Here is a 23,162-nt window from a genome sequence, read left to right on the forward strand (position 1 = left end):
AAACACTCTCTAGTAAAAACTGAGGTCTCAGGAGAAAGTTTAATCTTTTGTATTATTCTATATTGCCAATGGACTAGACCTACTCCAACACAATCATCAACAGAGATTTTTGAGGCATCTGTAAAAATATAATCCCAAAAGAATTAAAATAAATATATGTAATGATCGATGAATGCGGATGTGAATTGTTAAAAATTTACGAAAGCTTATTATTAGACAAATAATAATTTGTGTCGCCAGTAACGGGATGAATGAATAATCAATCAATCAATTCATGCAGTTTTCCATGTAGAGGATAGTTAGAAAAGTGCATAGATTTGAACAAGAATTGATCACTTAGAAATTGCCTTCTTAATTTTAAAGCATTGGTTGGGTTAGACTGCATCACTCCAGTCCCAATTCTCAAAGCTTTTGACTGAATGATATCAAGTGTTTTACTTCCCAAGACACTTCCACCATTTGATAGAAATGTGCCATAATCTATTAGAGATCTTACAAGAGCGTTATACACAACTTTCATAGAGAACGGATAAGCACCCCACTATAATCATAAAATGTGCATATTTTATAACAACATGCTTACAATGGGCTAGTCCAGACAATTTTGAATCTAATATAACTCCCAAAAAATGTATTTTTGTTTGATGTGGTAAAGGTTGACCATTAAAGGTCACATTTATGACAGGCGTTGTACGTTTTTTTGGAAAATACAACTATTGGACTTTTGGACACTGATAGATCTAAGTCATTTTTAACAAACCAGATATTAAGACAATTAATTGAACTAGATATGGAATTGCAAGCCTTATCCATAGATTTATCGACCGAATAAAAAAAAATCATCTGCATACTGTAGCACATTTATATGGGATTTTATAGATGATTCTAAATCATATGTGTAAATGTTATATAAAAGTGGGCTATGTACCGAACCTTGGGGAAGGCCTTAATTGACCAGTGGTTTTTGTTGATTCCTAGAGGAGAAGGAGAGCGCGACGCTACACGTTGTGTTCTATGGCTATTCGTTTTAGTAGTCAAACAGACAGCGGGACGGGAAACGTCGCTCCCGACGCGATGCCAGCTTTGTCTCCGAGTACAAAATTGGACAAGGAGCGAGTTGAAAAACTAATCGAAAATCGAGGGCAATTTTTTTTGTATGATTTGGGCCATCCTTTATACAGAAATTTGAGCTTTAATTCAGCGATTTTGGAATAAATAGGAAGGGAGCTTAAAAAGTTTCAAAAGTGCTCGAGAAATCACGCTGAGTGCGGCGAGTCGACCGACGCGACGCTGGATCATGACGTCTGCAGGTTCGCGTCGACGTCCCGCCCCGTCTAAGCTAAGACTGATTCCCGTACATCAAAAATGTATCGGATTTCATCACAAATAAAATAGTAGTAGGAAGTAATAGTTCGCGCTAAGTTATTTTCTTAGTCTCACCCCAATACTAGATTTACAATTTCTAGTTCAAAAATAATTAAGTGCAAAGGCAAAAAGAAATTACATTTTAACTTCGACGACTCTAAAGTCTAAACTAATGAAATCTTCATAAGAAAGAAAGACAGATACAGTCGTCTCTCGATAATCTGACCATCGTTAATTTGTACCGCTTGATAATTAAATTTTTTCCTGATCCCTTGAAAAATACTCCATCAATTGAATAAAATCAATATTAATTAATCCCCTCGGTAATTTAAAAAAGTTAATACCTGTAGTTTAACCTGAAATCTATAGCAACGCATACACAACACGTCTACAGCAATTTTAATCTATGGTTGCAACATTTTTTGAATGTATGTATAGTGGTGTAGGTGTAACTACATGATAACTACTGTGTATTGTTTTCACAATAATTTTCACGGTCATATTTTATAAGATAAAGAAGATAAAAATAAAAAAATATAACGATTATATTTTATTATTATTATATGTAAGACTGCTAGCATTGTGGTCGGTGCACCTTGATTCAATAGCTTTGCAAAATGCAATTGAAACTTTGTTTCTTAACTCTACTGTATGCTTTACGAGTTAATAGTGATCAGTTGCGAAGTGTTAGTGATGATGAACTATTACAACTCATAAAAGAAAAGGAGAAACTGGTTGTTGTATTCAGTAAGTACCAATTCAACATAAAAGAAGTAACATTGTAATAATTATCGCTTAAAAGATTTTGATAACATTTGGTATCATGAATGAAAACTTAATTAAAATATATAGACTATTATTAGTACAGGCTTCCCCGGAATATAATACGTTAACGTTAAACCTTTTTTTTAGACAAACCCAATTGCAAAGAATGTGAAAAATTAGAAAGAGTTGTCGATGATTTACAAGCCGATTTTGAAAAGCAGTTAAATGCTCTTACGGTTAAGGTGGTAAACAGTCATTTAGCTCGTCTTTATAGTCCGACTAAGGAGCCAGCGTTAGTTTTCTTTAGACATGGTGTACCACTTCTTTATAATGGTATGTATTTTAAAATTCTATAAGAATTACGCGGAAAGTCTTACCTGGTAGGTAAGTATTCTAATTAGTATCCTTAGATTAACATTGATTTAACTTTTAATTCTAGAAAAATGATTGTATAATTATCCAGAATATGTATCTATCTAACTTATTTGTGACCATATCTGTAAAGTATGCTTAGGCAATATAAATGTAACATTTTAGGTGAAGCTGATGAAGGAGAGATCTATGGCTACTTAGAAAAAAATCAATCACCATCAGTTAAAGAGTTAACAGATAAAATATTTGAACACTTGACACAAGCAGCAACTGGTGCCACTACTGGAGATTGGTTTGTTATGTTGTAAGTATCTTTAGTAAAAATATTTTTATTAGTATATATGGTATACATGGTCCAACAGTTTAGGGAATGTTTGGATAAAGTGTGAGTCATTGCTGTAAAACACAATCTCTCTAAATACTCTAAAAAGTTACAATTATATATATTTGAATTGTTATACCTAAAAAAATATTACTAATATTAAAAAATATACCTAAAAAAATATTACTAATATTTTTTTAGGTATATTTTTTTAGGTTTAACAACACAACCATTTCAGGTATCTCTTTCAAAAATAATTATCACTAATTATTTATACATATACTAAATACTTAAATATATAAAGTCAAATCATAATTTTAGCTATGGTGCATCCTGTGTAGAATGCCAAAGACTTCATGCAGTATGGGAAGGTGTTGGAGCTACATTGCGTGGAAGAGTTAATGTAGCTAGAATGGATTCCAATTTAGCAGGCGCTCTTACTGCTAAGAGATTTAAAGTAACTAAGCTGCCAACATTTTTATTGTAAGTATTAAAACATCTGTATTGTTGCAGCTTGAAAATATATTTATATGAAAGGTTTGAAACACAGCCAAATATAATTCTTTCTGGTTGGTCATAGAAAGCTGATCACTTTTGACTAGACTTGCAATAAATAGTAGATTCGGCAGTATACCGAATACTGAATATTCGGCGAGGACCCTGACCAAATAGCCGAATATGAGGTAAAAATATTCGGCTTTATTTTAGCGCCAATAACTTATGGATATTTTCATAAATATTAGTAATATATCACGTCATGACAACCCGTATACATGGTGGCAAGCAAGAAAATTTTAATTTCCGTGTTTGATTAAGATTGCAGCAAAATATTTGTCAGTGCCAGGAAGTTGTGTTTATGCAGAGTGCCTATCCTTTAAGTAAAGTACTTCCTAAAAATTCAGAAAAGTTTGTATTTCTGCATCATAACTGTCCCCTTCTAAATTTTGATTATGAAAATAATTCAAATGCATAGAAAAATTCTTAACTTGTTTAATACAGAAAATGATTATGTACCTTATGTAATAATGTACCAATGAAAACATAAGGAATAAAAGAAATGAAAACCTATCCCTTCTAAATTTTGATTACCACAATAATTCAAATACATAAAATCCTCAATTTTTCCAATTCAGAAGATGATTATGTACCTATGTTGAACCAATGACTACTTAAATGTTTATAACAGAAATGGAAATATATAATCAATCGATTAAAATTTTTCATTTTACCAATTATTTCTCTGTGACAAAATATATTATTTAATAATAGTAACTGACTATTTGTTGCGAGTCTAGTTTTGACCACCTTGCCTAAAGACTACAGAAGCTAACACAAATATGTCTGCCTTATTGGTATGTTGTTGTACTTTAAATACCTAGATTAGTAAACTGTATTATACGTTTTTTTTGTTGGTAAAATGGCCAACAAGTGTATTTGAATTGTAATTTCACTTCTAATTATCTTATAAATTTTAGCTTTCGCCTGGGTAAAGTGTATAGATATGATTTACCAAAATATGATATCAAATCATTTGTGACATTTGCTCAAGACTGGTATAAGAATGTTAAAGGAGAGGCGGTACCACTATTGTCTTCACCATTGTAAGTAGAAATATTAATATAGCATATGTTGAGCTTGTACAAGTACATTACTGTCAGTTTTTTGCATTTCAGTAAATTTGTTTATCTGTTTACAGTGATGATGTAGTGGACTGGAGTGTTGACATGATAAAGTTGTCAATAAAACTTGGGGTTGAGATATTAGCAAAATATCCATGGATCTGGCAGATAGGAGTCACTGGGTTTGGTCTGGTTGCACTGACTGCCATAATAGCACTTATGAAAGCTAGAAAGTCAAAACCTACCAAAACTGTCAAGAAAGATAAGAAAAAAAAATAACCAAAAATATTAGTAATATACTTCTATTTTGAAATCCGTCCATTTCTTTCCACATTGCATTTTAGTTGACAAAAATCTTTTATATTTTTTCAGATAATATACAGTATACAAGAAATTTTTGTTTCTTTTATAAATTGGCTTAATAAATAAGAGTTTTAAGGTTTTTTAAAAACTTTATTAAGTGCAAAAGCTCATTAAAATATACATGACATACAATAGTTATAATCCATACATATTTCATAGCTGTATAAGATTGTTTGCAATAATTTCCTAAATAATTATAGATAAAAACATACATCACACATGAATAGGTTATAATAATTATATATTGCACAAACAGTATTGTGATAAAATGACATTAAGTTTGGTATCCACACAAATGTTAAGAAAATACTAATTTAATAAATGATATAATTATTATACTATTTAATTAATCTTTTATTGAGTAAATAAATAAAGTAATGTTACTAGGTTATATTATGTCAATTGCTATATTTATTCTAAAAACAGATGCTGGGTCTGACAATTGAGATCTTATAGCATTTTCAAATTTTTTAAATATCATAGAAAATTCCATTATATTCTCTGGTTTAGATTCTATCCATAGTTTATCAAATTCAAAAAATAAATAGCAATAAAATCTATGAAATAGGTCAATGTTGGGCAAGTAATGTTTTGCATTGAACATATATGTTTTTGCTGAACCATCCTTTAATAAGTAATATGCCATTGAAGTTAAATTTATGCCAACAATTGCAAATGTATAGCCATATTTTGGATGTTGGGAGTGACTCAAAACATGGCTTGAAACTTGTGTGTACTCCTTGGCAAAAAATAACAGATTTTCTAAGCCCAATAGACCCATCCCTCGAAAATCAGTTTTTGGGTCATCTCCCTGGGAAAGAAGCACATTTGTTTACTTTCAAGTATATGAGAACAGTATAAATTACAGTCAAACCTAAGTAAGTGAAGATTATTTATCTCATCATATTGCCCTCCTAAAACCTCTTAAGTGAGAAACATGAAATCTACATGCAGGTTATTTTTCACACCCAAAACACTATGTATATGTGATGGTTTAACGTATAGTATTTAACCTTTTCTACTTATGCCTCATTCTTAAATTTCGCGGATTTCATGTTTAATTCAAACCAAATGGGCATCTGTTACTGATTTCTATAATTTTATAGACACCTATATGTGAGACAGACCCCGTCTATTACTGTAATAAGAAACCTCTATAAGAGAAAATGAAATGCCAGTCCCTTGAGTTTTCACATATCCAGGTTTGACTGTATTATGTGTTAATTAAATATATAATACCTGAAAGCCAATATTTTGCCACTGCTTTGTTATTCTATCTTCTAGGAGCTCATTAGGCTGTAAAAGGCTCCACAGTTTAAGCAACTTTTCCTCATGGTCTGAGTTTTTACTATCATACTGAGTACACCTTAATTCTTCAATGTCATCAATTAACTGTCTATAGCTCCAAATCTGTTGTAGACATTTTCTAAATGCTGGGACAAATTTTGGGTGTAATTTTGTATTGATTTGTTTAGCCCGCAGAATTATATTAATTGATGGATACAATACATCATCAAAATTTTGTGGTATAAATCTTTTTTCAAGGACCACTGCATCTAAGAATGTAATAACTTCTATTACGTCCCTAGTATGGGATAGCTTTAATGAATTTTCGACATTACAAGTTCTTTGAGCCCCAGGTTTATCACCATAACATATACGTTGGAGCTCGCATAAACGGGTAGTTTTCCTCAAAATCCACTTAACAAATGGTCTTATGTACCAATGTATTACAGACCAAAGATTAAAAAATACCATTACTACTCCGTATTTTATTTGTTTTACTTCCAATGCTTAGCAACAACTCTCCCTAAGACTTGGTACGTTGTTGTTGTGGTATCGTCCACTCTATAACAATATATTCTTTAGTCATGTCATTTTCAACCAATAGTATCTGTTCATAGTAGTTAAGTTATCGTAGATAGTTTTGTAGGACTATGTTTAATTAAATTATAAAATTCATTAAACATTGTTCATTCATCACACTAAATTATATAAATTAAAACATTGATAATTGAAATCTGCCGACAATAATTTTCATAAATTGACAGTTCAGTGATAACTCAAAACGCACAGTCAGGGACAGTACGTTTTAATATATTGATATTAACAAAGCTTGACATTTCAGTATAGCTACTCTAATTCATCTTACAGAAATGTACTCTATGGGAAGATTTTGAAACGTATCTTAATGAAGATGAGATGTTAATTTGATTCTTGGAGGAAGAAGTCCCGTCTATGGAGTCTTCCCAAATTTAGATTTACAATTTAAAATCAAGTACAAAAAAATGTAAGTACAGAGACAGATCCATCTAGCGATTAATGAATCTTATCAGAATCATATTTTGTCATGAAAAAAGTTTTTAGTATTATATTATGTTCCGACACTTTCCAACAGCGAATGATCAGCCCTACGTGATATTTATTTTAAATATGAAATAAACTTGTTTTGATCGGCCAAGTGGAGAGCATAGGACCGATCATGACGTACCTTTAAGCGAAAGGTGCTATGACTTTCCGAAGACTGGGGAGATGACAAAAACGTGTTACAAACGATCGTCTGAATAAGAGTTCATTTCTAACCTTTATTTATATTATTATTATTAATACACTGACCTTATGAAATGGCTGAGCTTATTTATTAAAAAGTTACCTTTAAATCGTTACTGGCATTCAATAATAGTAAATATAAGATAAATTATTAATTTAAATAATGAATAGAGGTTTTTGAAATAAATATTTTTAGATACAGTGTAAACTCCATGTAACGCCGAACTCCCTAAAGCTTCGAAATCAATTGGGTATGTTAGGTTTAGCTTGTCTTCCATACAATGATACACTCTACATAGCAAGACACACTCAATAACTACAACAATTGAGTAATAGAGTACTTTTTAAGTTGCTAAAATTAGTAAAAACTGCGCAGCTGTGTACGTTCTTTTGTCGCTTTATAGCTCGACTGTCGGCATCATGCATAGGAATTTTACACTTACTTTTGGGATTGCTTGCACGTGTGGTCTACACATCCCAAAGTCAAATTTTTTTTGGATTCAGTGAAGAACACTGAGGATCAAGAACGAGGAGATAAAGAAGATGAGATAGAGATGGCATCCTGAGCATCCGCCGACCATTAAAGCTCTGGTAGCTGCTAAATTATTGCAAAAATACTTCCTTTATCACCAAGATGCATCAATATTGCAAGATATAAATAAAATAAGTTAAAAAAAAATACAACAATATTACTGGTGTAGCAAAAGATGTCAGACAAAAACAAGAGACTATATGCAATAACATTCAAACAAGATTCCTTTTTACGTACGCTAGTCTGAAATAAACTTTTTCTTTTTATAATTCTGATTTTCTTCTCTCTATCTCTAAAACGCAATAAACTGCACAGTCCCTTCAGTATCGTTACACAGAGTTTACACTGTACGTAGATTTAAGGTTAGCTAAGAAATATTTTTTAGGTTATCTTTTCTTGTTCTTATATGATGGTAGACGTTTTCTTATTGCGCCGGAGACCGGACTCCGTTATATTATAGGGAGGTAATTAGAAATACTGCATTTATTTCGAACTTGTGTTTTATTTATTGAAAATTGTAGTTGATAACCTTTACATTAATATTATTTACAATACAACAATACACATTATTCATTTATAATACAATCTTTCGTGCGCATGTGTTGCGTGAGGATGCATATGTATAAGACACTAAATATATGTCGAGCAAGTATAGAACCAACGATGCCGTTAAGTTTTTCAAATTTGAGTTTAATTTACTTAGGAGATTAATTTAATAATCATTCTAATTTATGGTGGTTTTAAAAAGGTTTAATTTAACATTTTGCAAAATTGTATTTCAATTTAAATTTATAGTTTCAACCAAAAAAAGCCACACTTACCACGATTTTAATCGAGTAAATAATTTGTAATAACTTGTTGATGAATTATAAAGGATATCATTATTATATTTTTATCACTTTACTGTTAACAATTCGATGCGTATATTTTTTTAGAAATAAAAATTATATCATTATATTTAACTAAAAATATCATATCCAAAGAATTAAGTTAGATATATTAAAATTTAGAAAGAAATAAGTAAAATAGAGTTTGAACAAATTTTTTGCATTTAAGAAAATCAGGGATTAGAGCAGTTCCTTGAATATTACAACTAAACAGCACTGTACAATTCGATACAAAATAATTTATACATGTTTCAATAAAAATCCGACTTCTAGTCACAATTTTTTAGCCCGCATATTCAAATAATGTTAGTAATTTTTCGTGAAACCAAAATATAGAGGCTCTTTAATTATTATAAAGCTTCTTTACAATTTAACAACATTTATTGATCTAATAAAACTGTGCATTTTCTTACATAAGATGGCTGTTGACTGTTGAATATTATTTAAAAACTACCAAAGCGTTCATTATCTCACTAATGTCTTTTTGGGTGAACTGAATTATTAAATATACATTATCTAAACCTTACGCAGTAGAAAGATTATGATAAGAGGTATCTATTTTTATATGCTACAATTCCATAGCATATATACATACAAAAACATTACATTTAAAATGTTTATATATATATATATATATTTAAACAGCCAAGTTGCAATGCATGATGTATAATGTCTCAACTCCCTTTCATATCTCTTGACACAATCATCTTTATACAAGAGCAGAAACGTTAAAAGTGACAAAATGTGGCGGTACGACCTAAATGATTGATTGTGAAATATTTTACGTATTTTAATTTTTATGTGATACATGTTCCAACTATAAATCAATATTAACAGATTGTCGTAGTCAGAGTTGTTCATATAAAGTTAAATTGTTTTAACGCAGCAAAGACACTTGACACATGACAGTGTCAGTGTCAGTTCACACACCACTTCAGGTGTTAACTATCGGTTATTCGTAGTTGTTGCTGAGCTTCTTCATCGTTCGTCAAGACAATTATTAGAGATAAGGTGATGAATGACTCTGAGTACCACTAAATCTGTTATTTAATCCCTTATAACATTACTTAAAGAAAATGAAATAATTATAATATGCTTATAATTATTTGGTATTTTTAAAATTTTCATAAAAGCGATAGGCGCTTAAGGATAGGTAGGTACTTGGTACATATATACTTAAATATCTAAGTGTGGAAAATTATATATTAAAATTTGTAGCAAAACGGTTGCGGGTTGTACCCATAAATTTAAAATATCATAACATGTATAGTTTATATAAGTATTTGCAATTGTAGATTTTGTAGTTTCAACAAAATATCGTAAACATTTACGAATTTATTATCATCAAAATCATTTATCGTTACAAATGTCTCCATTATATTTTAAGACAAATATACATATATAATTTAGCAGCTTATAAAGCGAATGATATGTAATTTCATCTTAATATAATTTAAGCAAAGCGATGTTAGTTTTATAAAAATAGGAATGCTGAGTCTCAACGGGGAATTTCACCAACGTTACCAATGTTTTAGTGTTTGTTATATTTAAAAAAATCTAAGGAAATCTTCTAGAACATACCAAGTATTAAGGAATATAGAAGTCAGATAAAAATTAGGTCACTCATCTGCAGACACAATTAGAGCAATTATAGCTCGAATCAAATAACTTTGTTGTATTTTTTTTGTATACGACTTAAGAAGCTCTCAGTGGGCTTGAATTTTGCAAACAAGGCCACGTAAGTTTGTAAGCAAACCGCATTATAGTAAAAAAACTTCGTCCGAATAGAATAATAGTAGTAAACTGTACGAATTTACTAATTGAGTCAATATTTTCCATTCATAAAAAAATTACGAGAGTTATCTTGAAATGATATGGATTATTAAAAACACCTTAAACAGAATCGTATGATGATCACAAGCATAAAGAAATACTAATTTTAAAATAGAATATGAATTAATAAAAAAATATGTGTTGTGTCTTGGAAAGTTTGATAAGAAACACTTTTTCGCATAACGGCATATAATCGTCTTCTCAAAAAATGGCATTGAAATGTTAGCTAAGGGCTAAATAGCTTTCGAATTGGTTCACGTGACGACAGATTTAACTTTACGCAATCACATTAATTTATACGAATTAATTATATTCAAGTTTCGTGATTATTAAAGATCGGTCGGTCTCCACCCGATTATACATCCAAAGTTCGCTCTAATACCATTTAAACTACTACGTTCGCGTACAAGCTTTCGCCAGCAAAACAATTACGTACATAAATTAATTGAAATGTTATTTTATATCTTTAATATATACTATCATAATATTCAAAGCACAGCCAAAACGTGTTCTTATATAGGTACTTTCAATATAACTATTCAAATTACCAATATGCCTACTTAATTACTATTTTTAATACAGTTGACACTTTGGTCCGCATAATTTAAGTGATAAGCAGTAGCAGGGTGCTAGCAAAATCTTTAATGACGTGATTATAAATAAGTAGCAATGTTACTCTTATTAGCAAGATAACTCATTTGAAATATAGAAGTTAAGCATGCCCTTAGTAACATTTTTCATTTTGGGTATTCATTTGTATTAAGCTAAGTGACAAACAACTCGATTTATTTACTTATACAAATTCTTTTATCAATAGGTTACAATAACTTTTATAGGTCTGTTTGGGTCAATGTTCTAATTCGATAGCAGCTGCTGGACGGATTAAAATATTGAAAAACTTTGAAAATTAAAAGCTTATTTTGGAGATTGAGACATGAAATTTTGATTACTGACTGAGGAAATTTTGTAAAACAATGACAATGTTTATGGATAAGCTCCCACGCTTTGTAACTAAAGCTTAACTTAAAATTATATAAAAAACACTTTAACAAAAAAAAACAATCAGAGAAAATTAATATTATTCTTAGTATTATAGATTTATAATTATGTTACAAAAACTTATGAGTAAAACGGTGTCATCGATTTGTAGACGTGCCTCGAACTCCAAATTAATCCAAATCAAAATTGTAACCCTTTACCCAAGAACTACAGATTGTCTAAGCAGCTAACATAAGGTGATAAATTATCATATTACATATTTAGAATTTTCTTGGACGTTGTGAAATATAAGCTAAGCTAAGGAACAGTGTAGAGAGCGCAAATGTTAGTTAGTAATAATATCAAATTATATGAGAAAATAGCATTGTTAAATCATTTATGTTTATATTTGAATTAATTTTAATAATTAATTACTTGCCTATATTGCAGGGCCATAAAGATAAACTAAGCTAGAATTGTACATTGGATTATTTTCTTACTAAGGTTTATCATTGTTTCAAAAATTAATTTGGCAAAACAAAATATTTTCTAAAATTCTTAGAAGGCATTTTCATGGCTTTTAATTTACATAAAGTACATCTTGATAAATATGGGGGACAAAAAATAATAAATGTGACTTACATTCTTATTTTACATAATGTTCAATAACTTTGTACTGTTATTGGTTAAATCAAAGATGAATAAACTATATACAACATAACAATTTGAGCTTTTTAGGTTTTAATGTCTACAACTAATCATATACAATGAAAACCTTAATCTAAGCAATTAAACGTTTTTAATATAACGCTGTCGTAATAATCGAGCTCCATACGAAATCAGAATATCACATTGTGTAGGAAAGTGACTAGACTAAAATGCATGATACTACTACTATAATAATTGGTAAACAGCTTAATTTATTGTTTATAAAATTATTTTAATCTCTCATATTATATAGCTAATACTCATTTGGACTGAATTGAGGTTTGAAATAGATTTCTTTACTACAAGGATGATAAAACCATCAAGTTATCAATCAATCTGCGTACATTTAACATTTATTTGTTCCCACATTATTCTATCATAAACATTGAAACGATCTTCGTCTTGTATAATTAATGGAACCTATTTCAAAACCTGTAAAAACTCCAATTGCACTAACATTCTATCACAAATATACCTTAACATTAGGTAAGCAGCAACGACTCTATTAATTGTATTCGCCTAGATAAATTTTGTCACAAACAGTTCATAGGTATAATCACAATCACAAATAGCTTGTTTGTTCATCAAAAATATTTTAGGATTCGTGATTTGCTCAAAGTACAAAACAGCAGTGATAAATGAGAAGATTTAGAAAAATATCGAGGTTCATTTCGGTCAAATGTACCTCGCGGGTATGGATAAGGCAGCATTAAGAGAAGGCTTTGTAGTGGATGAAGAAAAATATGAGAAACACGGCATAGGCCGTCGGGAAAGTGATGCGCGCGATGACGTCAATAGTCTTCGCCACTCTGATTGGATGTGGAGGCTCTTTTTTACGGACCTGGACGAAACATGGCTGAAAAATATTAATTAGAAAATGAATGATGGCAGCAAATAAAAACTATAAAAACAAAAATGTATATACTAGTAATTTTCCTTTAATAATTATAAGAATAATAGTAATATTCTTAAAAAAAATCAAGAATTCAATTGTTCATAAAGTGTAAGACCCTAAAAATAAATTTCTAATGAAATCTATCCTCGGGCAATTACATAGTGAGTACCTAATGCATTATTATTATTACTTATATGCATGTTTTGTGTTGAATGTGTCCTAAAAGCATAAAAAGCTTCGAGGTGACTGTAGAGTGTGAATACCTCTGTAACACCACCGTTGTTTGTCGTATGGGTGCAAGATCCTGGTGCACCCGTACATGCTGTACAGGTCACCAAGTCCGCAGCACCCGTTGATTCACGCTTTTTATCTCCCTAGAGAAAATAATCAAAATTTATGTTTTATTGAAGTCTTAAAATTAAGCAAAGTGATAATGCGTCACAACTACAATTGTGCGCTACGCGAGGCTACAGGACGTGAATGACTGGTCGCTAGCTGAATTCATAATGTTTTCTTGCTAATTAAGTATAATTACTAAATACATAAGTAAATGATAGGCTACTTACAGGCTGTAGCATTCCGAAGAGGCATTAAAACAAAAGTATGCGTTAGTTTTTGTGATATCAGGTCTAAGATGGTACAGTGGTTGGCGAATGGATTGATGTTTCAATGACATCACTTACAGCACCGCTCGTTCCCGGTTGGGGAGTTTCATTTCTCCAATGGAGGATGGCCATCGCCTCCTTTAACGATGATATTAAGATTTATTATGATAAGCTGGCTTACGATGTGGTTGGCAAAGCTGCGAATGTCGCTTGAACAAGCTTCGGTTGATTGTTATTGTTCATTAGCAATCGTTTACATGTTTTAACCATTTTACACATGCACATCGTGCATTTTGTGGTTAATTACAATATCAACTACATTGTGATTCATTTTATAGCCTATATGAGTTTAAATTAGGGCAGATAAGCTATTTTATGTTAATTAACTTTGTAGGTCCTATAACGAAATAATAACACTACCTTTAGGCTTGGCTAAACTTGCTAATTAATGTATTAATTATCTACGTACTAAATTACGATCTAAAAAAACGAAGTTTAAACTACAACATGCGATTTTAAAAATTGATAGTGATTTTTACAGCGTCTGTTATATTTTCTTATTTTTTCAATATTTATGCTTTATTTATTCAAATGTCGCATCCTAAATCTAATAACAGTCCTACTTTATTAGTCTCCCAAACAAAACTTACCTCTTTTAAAACTATTAAACGAGAAACTAAGCATTCCTTTCCATAGCCTTCTCTTTGTAATGGAGCGGTGTAGTCTACTGAGAATTGCTATTTTAAAGATGAAATGAAAAAAGGACGAATAGAAAAATTTATAATTAAAATGATACAGACAACCAAAAAAGTAGGACGTTTCTTTAAGAAAAAATATAACAGAGTGTTGTCTGGACGGTGCCAATGAGAATGGCGATATCTCTTACCAAAGGACTGGCCAGAATAATGCCAATTCTGCTGAGAACTGCTGGTAGACGCTGTGAACACATTATACAGACTGTTTGTTCACTCGTGTCAGATGATCTAACGATGTGCAGAAGTGAAAGACTAGATTGTTGTGGCCAAACAATTTTCACAAGAACACACTGAGTCTTATTTTACTTTGTTTTCACATCTATAACATCTTTGCAATGTTTTCTTTTCCGGAATGTTATTTTCAATTAAGACATTAACTATGAGTACCCGCGGCCACACAAAATAGTCTTGAAATGATTGTGACAATCTTTATACCAATCACATTCAAAATTATAGGTATAATTTTGAAAGCATGCATTACTGGGTGAAAACATGCGAAATTTAGGAGAAAATAAATTTATTAGTTATTGTTACAGAGCGTGCGATTGTGGATTTTAAAAGGAAACATTGCAAAGATATAGGATATAATGCTTGACACTCCGAAAAATATAAATCAACTGAATGTGTTAAAATAAAAACAATTGAACGTAACACAAAATAACTATTTTATCTAGTTTATAAAAATCTTAATGCCTTAAGACTTCGACATTACTATTCAGTATAAAGTAAGGACTTCTTAAAGTCTACTGTTGAAAAGTCTAACTTATATTGGAAATATATCTAAACACATTGGTCTCATAAAAGTAATTTTATTTGGTTATATTTGGTTATAATCTAAACATTAAAAAATTAAATTAATGTAACACACGATACCGCCGATCATTAGTTACCATTATTAGATTCGCCGACGTTATGTTATCAAGTTTATATTATTACTGTTTTAGCCCATAAATATTAGTTATGAAATAATGTTGATCAGAAAATAGAAATTATCAAGAGTTATGTGCTTGCTGCTATAACTACAAACCACATAAATGTTACAAAAAGGCATTATTAATGAATGAAAAAATATTCACCTGCGTAACGGGATTTTCTCCAGGTCTATACACGACGTTATGGAGAGGTCGTTTTCTTCCTACATAGTTGACACAAACGAATTCCAGTAGAGAAGCGTAGATGAAACACATACATACGCCGTCCCATACGTTCATTGCTGTTAGATTTGAGACAACTGGCAATGTTGAACGGAACCCGTTGGAGGTGGTGAAGAAATTCAACATTGTCGTAACACCTATAGATCAATATTACAGATTTACAATCATTCTGGTATGGATTTATAATAAAAATGCGATTGTGCAGTGAAATTGAAACTACTAGTGTCAAAGCTTATATAATTAAGTATAATTTTTCGATATGCACTAAATTATGTGCCGTGCAGATGTAAAATTAATAAAACATACTTTGTAACGATAGAAATATGAAATTGAATTATAAATAGACCAGCAAAATAAATAATGAACAAACCTATCATAACTCTAGCAGGCACTGCATTCCATTCCAGCCAAAAAGTAATAAACGATGATGTCACCAAAATGATGCCCGGAATAAAAACTGTGGTGAAGTAAAATGATCGATCTCGCGTGAAGATGAGGTCCACCCTTAGGCAGCTGTAATTACCTAAAATACGAAGCAATGGCTACAAATTATATAAAATAAACGGTGATATCATTCCTTGTCTACACTTGTACATTGCCAACCACATAAAGCGCCTGTAAAGGAAGAGCGTGCTATCACATCTACGTACAGAAGGAGTAAAGACAGTTGCAAGACCGAGAACATTCCAATTGCCAGCCATTTTTACCTATCATGGAACGGGCTGGCACTGCGTTCCACTCCAGCCAAAAGGTGATGAAGGAAGAGGTCACCAGGATAATGCCAGGGATAAAAACTGTAGTAAAGTAGAATGCTCGGTCTCTCGTAAATATGAGATCCACCTTTAAACAGCTGTAGTTACCTGTGAATTGAATTTCTTTCGTAACTTCTGTGCTATATTTCCCAATTGTATTAAAATACTGGATTTTTTATTAACCAATTCTAAATAACTCCATTCAGTGGCCTTGTATTAATTTCTACAAACAAAAGTAATTGAAAACTACAACCCTGCTTGTAAGAGTAACGCGTGTTGTGTTTCCGCTTTGTGTTTCAGCATTGTGATGACTTTTTCAAAGTTAACAATCAACTAACACGTGCATTCACATACGTGCAGACAATAATGATAAAGTCAGATGTTAAGTGAAAATGGGTATGAATTTGATTACGCTGTTTGGTATTTCCATCGCTCCTCGCTTACACAACACCGCATTTACTCATACATAAGCGGGAACATTACAATATAGCACCGGACTGTTGTAATCTATCCGGTGCACCTGAGTACCTTGCTCCTCAAAGCGTCTCTGGCAAAGATTACATGTCAGCTCTTCGTCATCCTCGTAAAGTGAAATACCATCAGCTGCTTGCAAAAACGTTAACGTATATTTTATTTCTTGAATTTTATAATCATTTAAAAGTTTTAGTTTAACTTGTCTTTAAAAACAGTTACGATATGTGAAAATTTAATGTAATGAAAACATAAACATGCAATCTACTGTTTCATTAAATAACATTGATTCTAACTACTATATCGTACTCTGGTAAGCCGCTACAATTTTGAAAATACTAAACTCTAATCAAATCTACCTAAGTTGCACTCAAAACTTTCACAAAAACAAGACCAAGCTGAAAAGAGTTAATCAGAATATTTTATCGATTGAGTATTCTCCCCTGTGCAAAGAATAAGGTTGTGCTTGTAACAAAGAAATGGATGTTGGGACTATGCTACATAATCGAGGTCCAAGTAGGCACAATTATGCATAAAATACATATTGTTAATGTAAATAATTTCGTTGGAAGCAATGTTGGCATGTTCTGTGACAAAAAAATAACGTTACCTCTCCAACTAGCTTTTATAGGGCATGGTATCGTTTGGTTCTGAATGAGATAGGCATTAAGGGTTGTCAGTGATGGAGACTTCCGGAGTGTATCCTCGTCATTCTTCCACACATACGTTATTGCTGATTGCTCATATGAAACTGAAAAAACATTTGGATGGATCAATTTGTGCATGTTCGAGAGAAATTCTTAATTGAGTAAGTATCGAGAGCCTTCATTCCTGAGTATATGATACAATTTTAATTTCTTACGTATAATGTACTCACTACTTTCTAAGGCGAATGAACACAATGGGTCATCAAATGGAAAAATGTTGAGCCTTCCTTGACACGACAAAATGAGATGCCGTCGCATTAAATAGTTGATTGTGCCGTTGCGATAGATACGCAACGCAAAATGCATTGGAATTATTGGATCCTGCAAGACACCGATTAATACAATAACGAATATAATCAAATAACTTCTAAACACAAATATATTATTAACAAAATTACACATACGATGCTTATTTTTATTTTTTATATGGCGACATCGGAATGTCGCATTATTACGAATACCTGATTGATTTTTGTTCAAATGTCTTTTTGATGTATGACTATTTGCTGACAAAGTGCGCGAAATCAAAAATCATATAGTGAGAACTTGCATACGCTTTTTAATTAATTAATCAAAACAGTACTGCAGTTCAATCTATGTTGTCTACAACGACTTGTATGCACAGATAAAGTAAACGTACTTTAAAGTCTCCATGCATAATGAAATATGTATCTGGTAACCAAATGTCTTCGTGATGATGTATGGCGTTCAGGAAGTCGTAATGAGACTGGTTTGAATAACGTAGTCGAGGATCGTACCACTGCTGCTGTAGTAGAAATTCGACTTCGTATTTCTGAAAGGAGATTAATAAATCACAAATCTAAATAGGTCAAGTGAATCAGAAAAGGTAAGAAGAAAAACTTACGAGACTAGATTCATCTGGTGATGCTAAACTAAGAAGTAGCACGCTAACATTTACGGTGAGGACACCTGAAAACCAGGAAATATGATTACATTTCATGTGCCCTTTGAAACTACGGCGCAGCACTGAAGAATTCCCTTTAGCTTTGAAGAAGTTAAAAGCTTTTCAATACGCTGGGATTTCCTTCGTAAAACGCTCTACACAAACAAGTCTAACATCTTTGAAAGTTATATTCACACTTAATACCGTTCAAAATCTTTTAAAACTGTACACACAACACAAAATTACATCTATGATGTACATGCTGAATTTCACAACATTGAACAAAGTTCATAGTAAATAATATACCCGCAAGCATAGTAATACAGAGAAAAACCAAGAAAATATAATTAATTTTATTAAATGTTTCATCTACTAAATTAAGAAAGCTTTTTCAATATTTGCATAGTCATTAACCTCGTAATCGAGAACCATTGCAGATCCGATGTTTAAATAAAAAATGCCAATAAACTCTGCAAATTATCATGTTTGTGAAAAGAGAAAATCTTAATTTTTATTTATCTTACTGTAAAAATAAATTAATTGCATGCTTATCTTATTTAAAATCGTAACGTAAGATTGAAAGGGGTGGTGCAGTAAAGGAAAGTGTCTTATACTAAAGCGTTTGCTATCTAAATTGCGTGGAGATAAACATTTACGTGCATGTATATGTGTGAACAGTCAAACGCTCTAACATTTCTCTTTTCATAAACATAAAAACGCACCACGATTGTGCGACTGAGGCCGAAGGGAAGAGAGGCCGACTCTATTCTGAGCTAAAGTGTCGTTTGGTGTTGTAAGACCACAACAGAACACTGGATCTGCAATAATTATAATTCACGTAAGCGTAGCTTAAATTAATTGCTTTTAAATGGTGTTGAAAGTCTTTTTATAAATTCTACAGCTTAACATTTTGGTTATACTAATGTTATGAATCATTTCATTTTTATCAATTATACAAATAGCCACGCCTACATAAATATAGGTTAATGCCAAAAATGCAGAAATGTGGTATATAAATGTTAATATTTACCGTCTACTGGCGGTAGCAGTCTTTTGTCGTAGCGAGAATTCTTCAACAGATTGTCCAGTATCTCTTTGTCCGATTTCCCCGCAGCAAAACTGAAACCGTGTCTAATTAGTATGCCTTAGTAACAACCGTATTAAATTAAAATACCTGAATGACCTCTTAAATAGATTTAAAAATTTACTAAAAAACAAAAATAGAATAATTATTTAGAGTAGTTATTTACTTACAATTTTAATAGATAACTATTCGATTCCAAATCAATTGATTATTGATTAAAGTGATACTAAAATTAGTAATGCAAGGTCATGCGAAGGTAAATTATCATACGAATCATACAAATGTGTTATATATTTGTGAAGTTAGTTAAAAACTTATTGCAATTATATAAATTAAGACTTTTCAGTTTCAATACAGCATAAGAATGTTCACATCACACATTTTGCAATATGCAGCCCGTATTTTGGCCACGTAAAGAAATATTGCCTATATATATACGTATACCATAGAAATTAAGTGTAATAATTATTTGATTTCACCATTCGATAGCTTTCTTAATTTACTACTAGATGGCACGGTCAACTTTGTTTTGAAAAAATACTGACTCTGATCCTTCTTTGCCTGTACCCGTCAAATATTACATATGAATTGTATAATTTATTATTAGTGATGAACAAATATAAGAAAAGTAATTTTCATATCTTGTAAGCATATTACTATTACTATTATATACTTCTGTCAAATTTTTCACGCTTTATTTACTGTATTATCAAAGTAAATAAATGATATATAGAAATTGTCATCGATGTTTAACTTGTCCGTAGCGAGCTATAAATGTGAAAACATCACGGTTGAACTGAAACGAGGGAGTGTACGCTTGGCCGCCCTTCGCTTGTCGTTATTCCTGCTCATTTGTGCCATTCATATAACGGCCTACTCAACTTGTGATATTTCTGAATTCAATGTTGATGGGGTGATTTTTATGACATTTAATTTGTCATTTTTCGCATAGAAGTTTCATTTCAGTTGTTTAAGCTATCGCGGAATATGCAAGAATAATATATAAAAGAAGTAATAAGAATCTATAGCACTAAATCCCCTGCATCATGAGAACTTTACGTACATACTCTCACTTTTACACCATTACATAATACAGCCGAATTAGATATAACTTAGTTAAATGTATTTAATAATTTTGATTGCTCTTCTTTCGTAAATGTTTGAACCTTTTTGTATATATGATGTGTTCAATCTTTGGCTATATCTTTAGTATAACTGTTTTTTTTATATATATATATTAGTTATGTCAGCTGTAGGATTACGAAATCAATAAGGACCGCCCGACAAGTCGATCTTAAAATAATACATAATAAATTTAATTAATTAAAAGTAAAACATTTCAGCCTATAATTTTGATTTTCATAATAATTGATTGGATTTGTGTTTAATTGTTTCAGAGCAAAAAAAATTTTTGATAACCAAAACAAGCTAACTTTTAAAAAGGACTATAGAGCATATTTATATTCTTTAGAATTAAGTTACTGGTTGTTTGTTTGACAAATTAAAGTATGGAAAAGTTAAAATCGGTAAGGTCATTTATAACTATACAATAATATAAGTCTAAGCTAACTAACTACTGCTATATAGCACTGAATATTTGTATTTAACTATATAGTAAGTAATCATACTTTTGTTTAATAGACACTATATAAGCATGCTCTGTAATACCAAAGGCACTTACATGTCGGATGTGAGTGCTGATACTCTGGTGAGCATCAGCAAGAAGGCTCCGGCGCGTGCCACGACGCATGACCAACCCATATTAGGACATCTGAAATTGTCTCTCAATAATTATTCTTTTTCAAATATATGTTTACAGTAATATGTAACATTTCAAGAAATAAAGAAAAACTTTATTATACACAATATACAGGATATTTCGGTAAAGTAAAGTGCACTGGCTATTTTAATTTGAGCTTTTTAAAATGTGTCAATCTGTACCGTTTCGATGAAATTTTTCATTAATAAACAACTATCATTTAGATGTAAATGTAAATGAACTATTAGTAGTAAATCTAATCCATTCTCGAATTTATTACTAAAACACACACAGACGACTTATATATAAAGTACATTTAACGTAGTCCGAACTGATTAACACCAAAATGTCATACAAGAAATGATTATTAGGGTTTAAACATTACTCGAGGATTAGTTAGTAAATTATTACAGGTTATAAATAAATCAGTAATTCATAAAACGTTATTTTTATTATCGACTTTACTGATTAATGTCAAACGACTGAAATAATAACAAAAGATTTATAAATTATTCGGTACAAACATACAAAATACAAATTTAGTATTTATATTAGTATCGATACAGATTGGCGAATTGATGCGTTTCACATATTACAATGACAACTTTCGCAAAGTGCGACTTGTCTACTAAAGTCTCTAATCAAAAACACTATTTTAGTACGAACAAGGTGAATCTAATAAACTCGGAAAGTAAACTTTTACAATAACATCGAGTTAATACAAAGTACATTACAATGAATCATTACGACTTAGTTATATTTTGTGCTTTGTAAATGAATTGCAAACTGCTAGCGTGTGGCAAGGTCAATTTTTTAATACATGATTTTATGTATACCTCAATTGAATACATGACCTAGTTTGGACTTATGACGTCAATCCAACTCTCAAGTGGTATAAAAAAACTTGGATTTTAATAATATATATTAAAAAGAATATACTGTTTAATTAAGTGTTTAATCGTAGCTTTTTGTCTATTTGTGTATACAGTACAGAATCAAGTTTGTGGAGAATAGTGTGCAGTTGTTCCTCTTGAAATATTATTTATTTTTTATTCCAAATTTGGCTTGCTGAGCATGTAAAATTCAGGGATAGGAATATAATAATGATAGGTTAGGTTTTGAATCATAGTTGTCGACCATAGACCGTAAGTAGCATAGAGTTATAGTATATATAGTAGTTATATTAGAGGCAAGCTTTGTTATATTGTCCATTACTTTTTCAAGTTGTTAAAACTTTTCGTTCGTCGAAACATAATTTTCTACGCTTCTACGGAATGTATAATTAGATTAAATAAAAATTGAACAATTTTTTAATTATAAAGTATCATGATTAACAACGTGTTAAAAATGAAATAACAGACAAAACAAAAAAAATACAAGAGAACTGTATAAATTATTATGTAGTTTGTAAAATAAGCTTTTACATGCATATAAAAATAATTTACCTAATGCACGAGTAAAAAATTTGTGTAATGAGTGCAATTTATAAGCAAAGAGTTGAATAAGTGAAAGCTTTCATGAAAGGGCTTGTTAGTTCGTGCAAATAATATGGGTAAATCATGGTATTTGTATTTTTTTTATAAGGCCAATGAGTAAACAAACGTCAAAATAGAAGATTTGATTGAAACATTATTATTTTATACATAGGATTTATTCAATAATATTGCTTGTATCATTAGGAAATACAAATTATAAGGAAGTAGTAAGTAATGCACTGATTTAAAAGCTACCTTTGAACATTATTTATTGATTATTAGAAAGGTTATTTAAAGCAGCTTTATA

The 23,162-nt window shown here is 30.9% G+C and overlaps 3 protein-coding genes across 19 annotated transcripts in view; 1 reads left to right on the plus strand and 2 right to left on the minus strand.

Moving 5' to 3' along the window:
• Positions 1 to 1,788: 1,788 nt before the first annotated feature.
• Positions 1,789 to 4,837, plus strand: LOC123710865 (thioredoxin domain-containing protein). The gene is made up of 6 exons (XM_045663138.1): positions 1,789 to 2,112; positions 2,278 to 2,463; positions 2,668 to 2,806; positions 3,146 to 3,307; positions 4,300 to 4,425; positions 4,521 to 4,837. Exons 1-6 carry the CDS (start codon positions 1,983 to 1,985, stop codon positions 4,720 to 4,722), a joined length of 945 nt encoding a protein of 314 aa, XP_045519094.1. The 5' UTR covers positions 1,789 to 1,982; the 3' UTR covers positions 4,723 to 4,837.
• A 120-nt stretch (positions 4,838 to 4,957) lies between these two features.
• LOC123710872 (ELMO domain-containing protein 2) lies at positions 4,958 to 6,853 on the minus strand. Its single transcript, XM_045663150.1, has 2 exons — positions 6,046 to 6,853; positions 4,958 to 5,617 (listed from the first exon to the last, which is right to left on the minus strand). Exons 1-2 carry the CDS (start codon positions 6,562 to 6,564, stop codon positions 5,195 to 5,197), a joined length of 942 nt encoding a protein of 313 aa, XP_045519106.1. The 5' UTR covers positions 6,565 to 6,853; the 3' UTR covers positions 4,958 to 5,194.
• A 1,560-nt stretch (positions 6,854 to 8,413) lies between these two features.
• Positions 8,414 to 23,162, minus strand: part of LOC123707166 (glutamate-gated chloride channel) — a 37,515-nt gene continuing 22,766 nt past the window's right edge. The window contains exons 3-16 of one of the 17 annotated variants that reach the window (XM_045657001.1): positions 21,303 to 21,392; positions 19,568 to 19,656; positions 19,260 to 19,355; positions 18,499 to 18,563; positions 18,274 to 18,426; positions 17,804 to 17,954; positions 17,537 to 17,677; positions 16,411 to 16,563; positions 16,074 to 16,226; positions 15,626 to 15,840; positions 14,681 to 14,731; positions 13,873 to 13,932; positions 13,453 to 13,563; positions 8,414 to 13,150 (exon numbers count right to left, since the gene is read on the minus strand). In XM_045657001.1, the coding sequence (XP_045512957.1) occupies positions 13,004 to 13,150; positions 13,453 to 13,563; positions 13,873 to 13,932; positions 14,681 to 14,731; positions 15,626 to 15,840; positions 16,074 to 16,226; positions 16,411 to 16,563; positions 17,537 to 17,677; positions 17,804 to 17,954; positions 18,274 to 18,426; positions 18,499 to 18,563; positions 19,260 to 19,355; positions 19,568 to 19,656; positions 21,303 to 21,382 (1,665 nt within the window). In that variant the 5' untranslated portion in view covers positions 21,383 to 21,392 and the 3' untranslated portion in view covers positions 8,414 to 13,003. Of the gene's footprint in view, positions 13,151 to 13,452; positions 13,564 to 13,755; positions 13,759 to 13,872; positions 13,933 to 14,680; positions 14,732 to 15,625; positions 15,841 to 16,073; positions 16,227 to 16,410; positions 16,564 to 17,536; positions 17,678 to 17,803; positions 17,955 to 18,273; positions 18,427 to 18,498; positions 18,564 to 19,259; positions 19,356 to 19,567; positions 19,657 to 21,302; positions 21,393 to 23,162 lie in introns of all 17 variants that reach the window. The other 16 variants (XM_045657027.1, XM_045657053.1, XM_045657061.1 and 13 more) reach the window with 16 other exon arrangements.

Source organism: Pieris brassicae, chromosome 1 (genome assembly GCF_905147105.1).
Source record: "Pieris brassicae chromosome 1, ilPieBrab1.1, whole genome shotgun sequence".
NCBI classification, from domain to species: Eukaryota; Metazoa; Arthropoda; class Insecta; order Lepidoptera; family Pieridae; genus Pieris; species Pieris brassicae.

Bases quoted from the DNA above. Each gene is read 5' to 3' on its own strand.
- LOC123710865 (XM_045663138.1), top strand. From the start codon at position 1,983: ATGCAATTGAAACTTTGTTTCTTAACTCTACTGTATGCTTTACGAGTT. The intron at 2,464-2,667 runs GTATGTATTTTA...GTAACATTTTAG, and splicing joins TGTACCACTTCTTTATAATG to GTGAAGCTGATGAAGGAGAG. The intron at 4,426-4,520 runs GTAAGTAGAAAT...ATCTGTTTACAG, and splicing joins CCACTATTGTCTTCACCATT to TGATGATGTAGTGGACTGGA.
- LOC123710872 (XM_045663150.1), bottom strand. From the start codon at position 6,564: ATGGTATTTTTTAATCTTTGGTCTGTAATACATTGGTACATAAGACCA. The intron at 5,618-6,045 runs GTATTATATATT...CTTCTTTCCCAG, and splicing joins GGCAAAATATTGGCTTTCAG to GGAGATGACCCAAAAACTGA.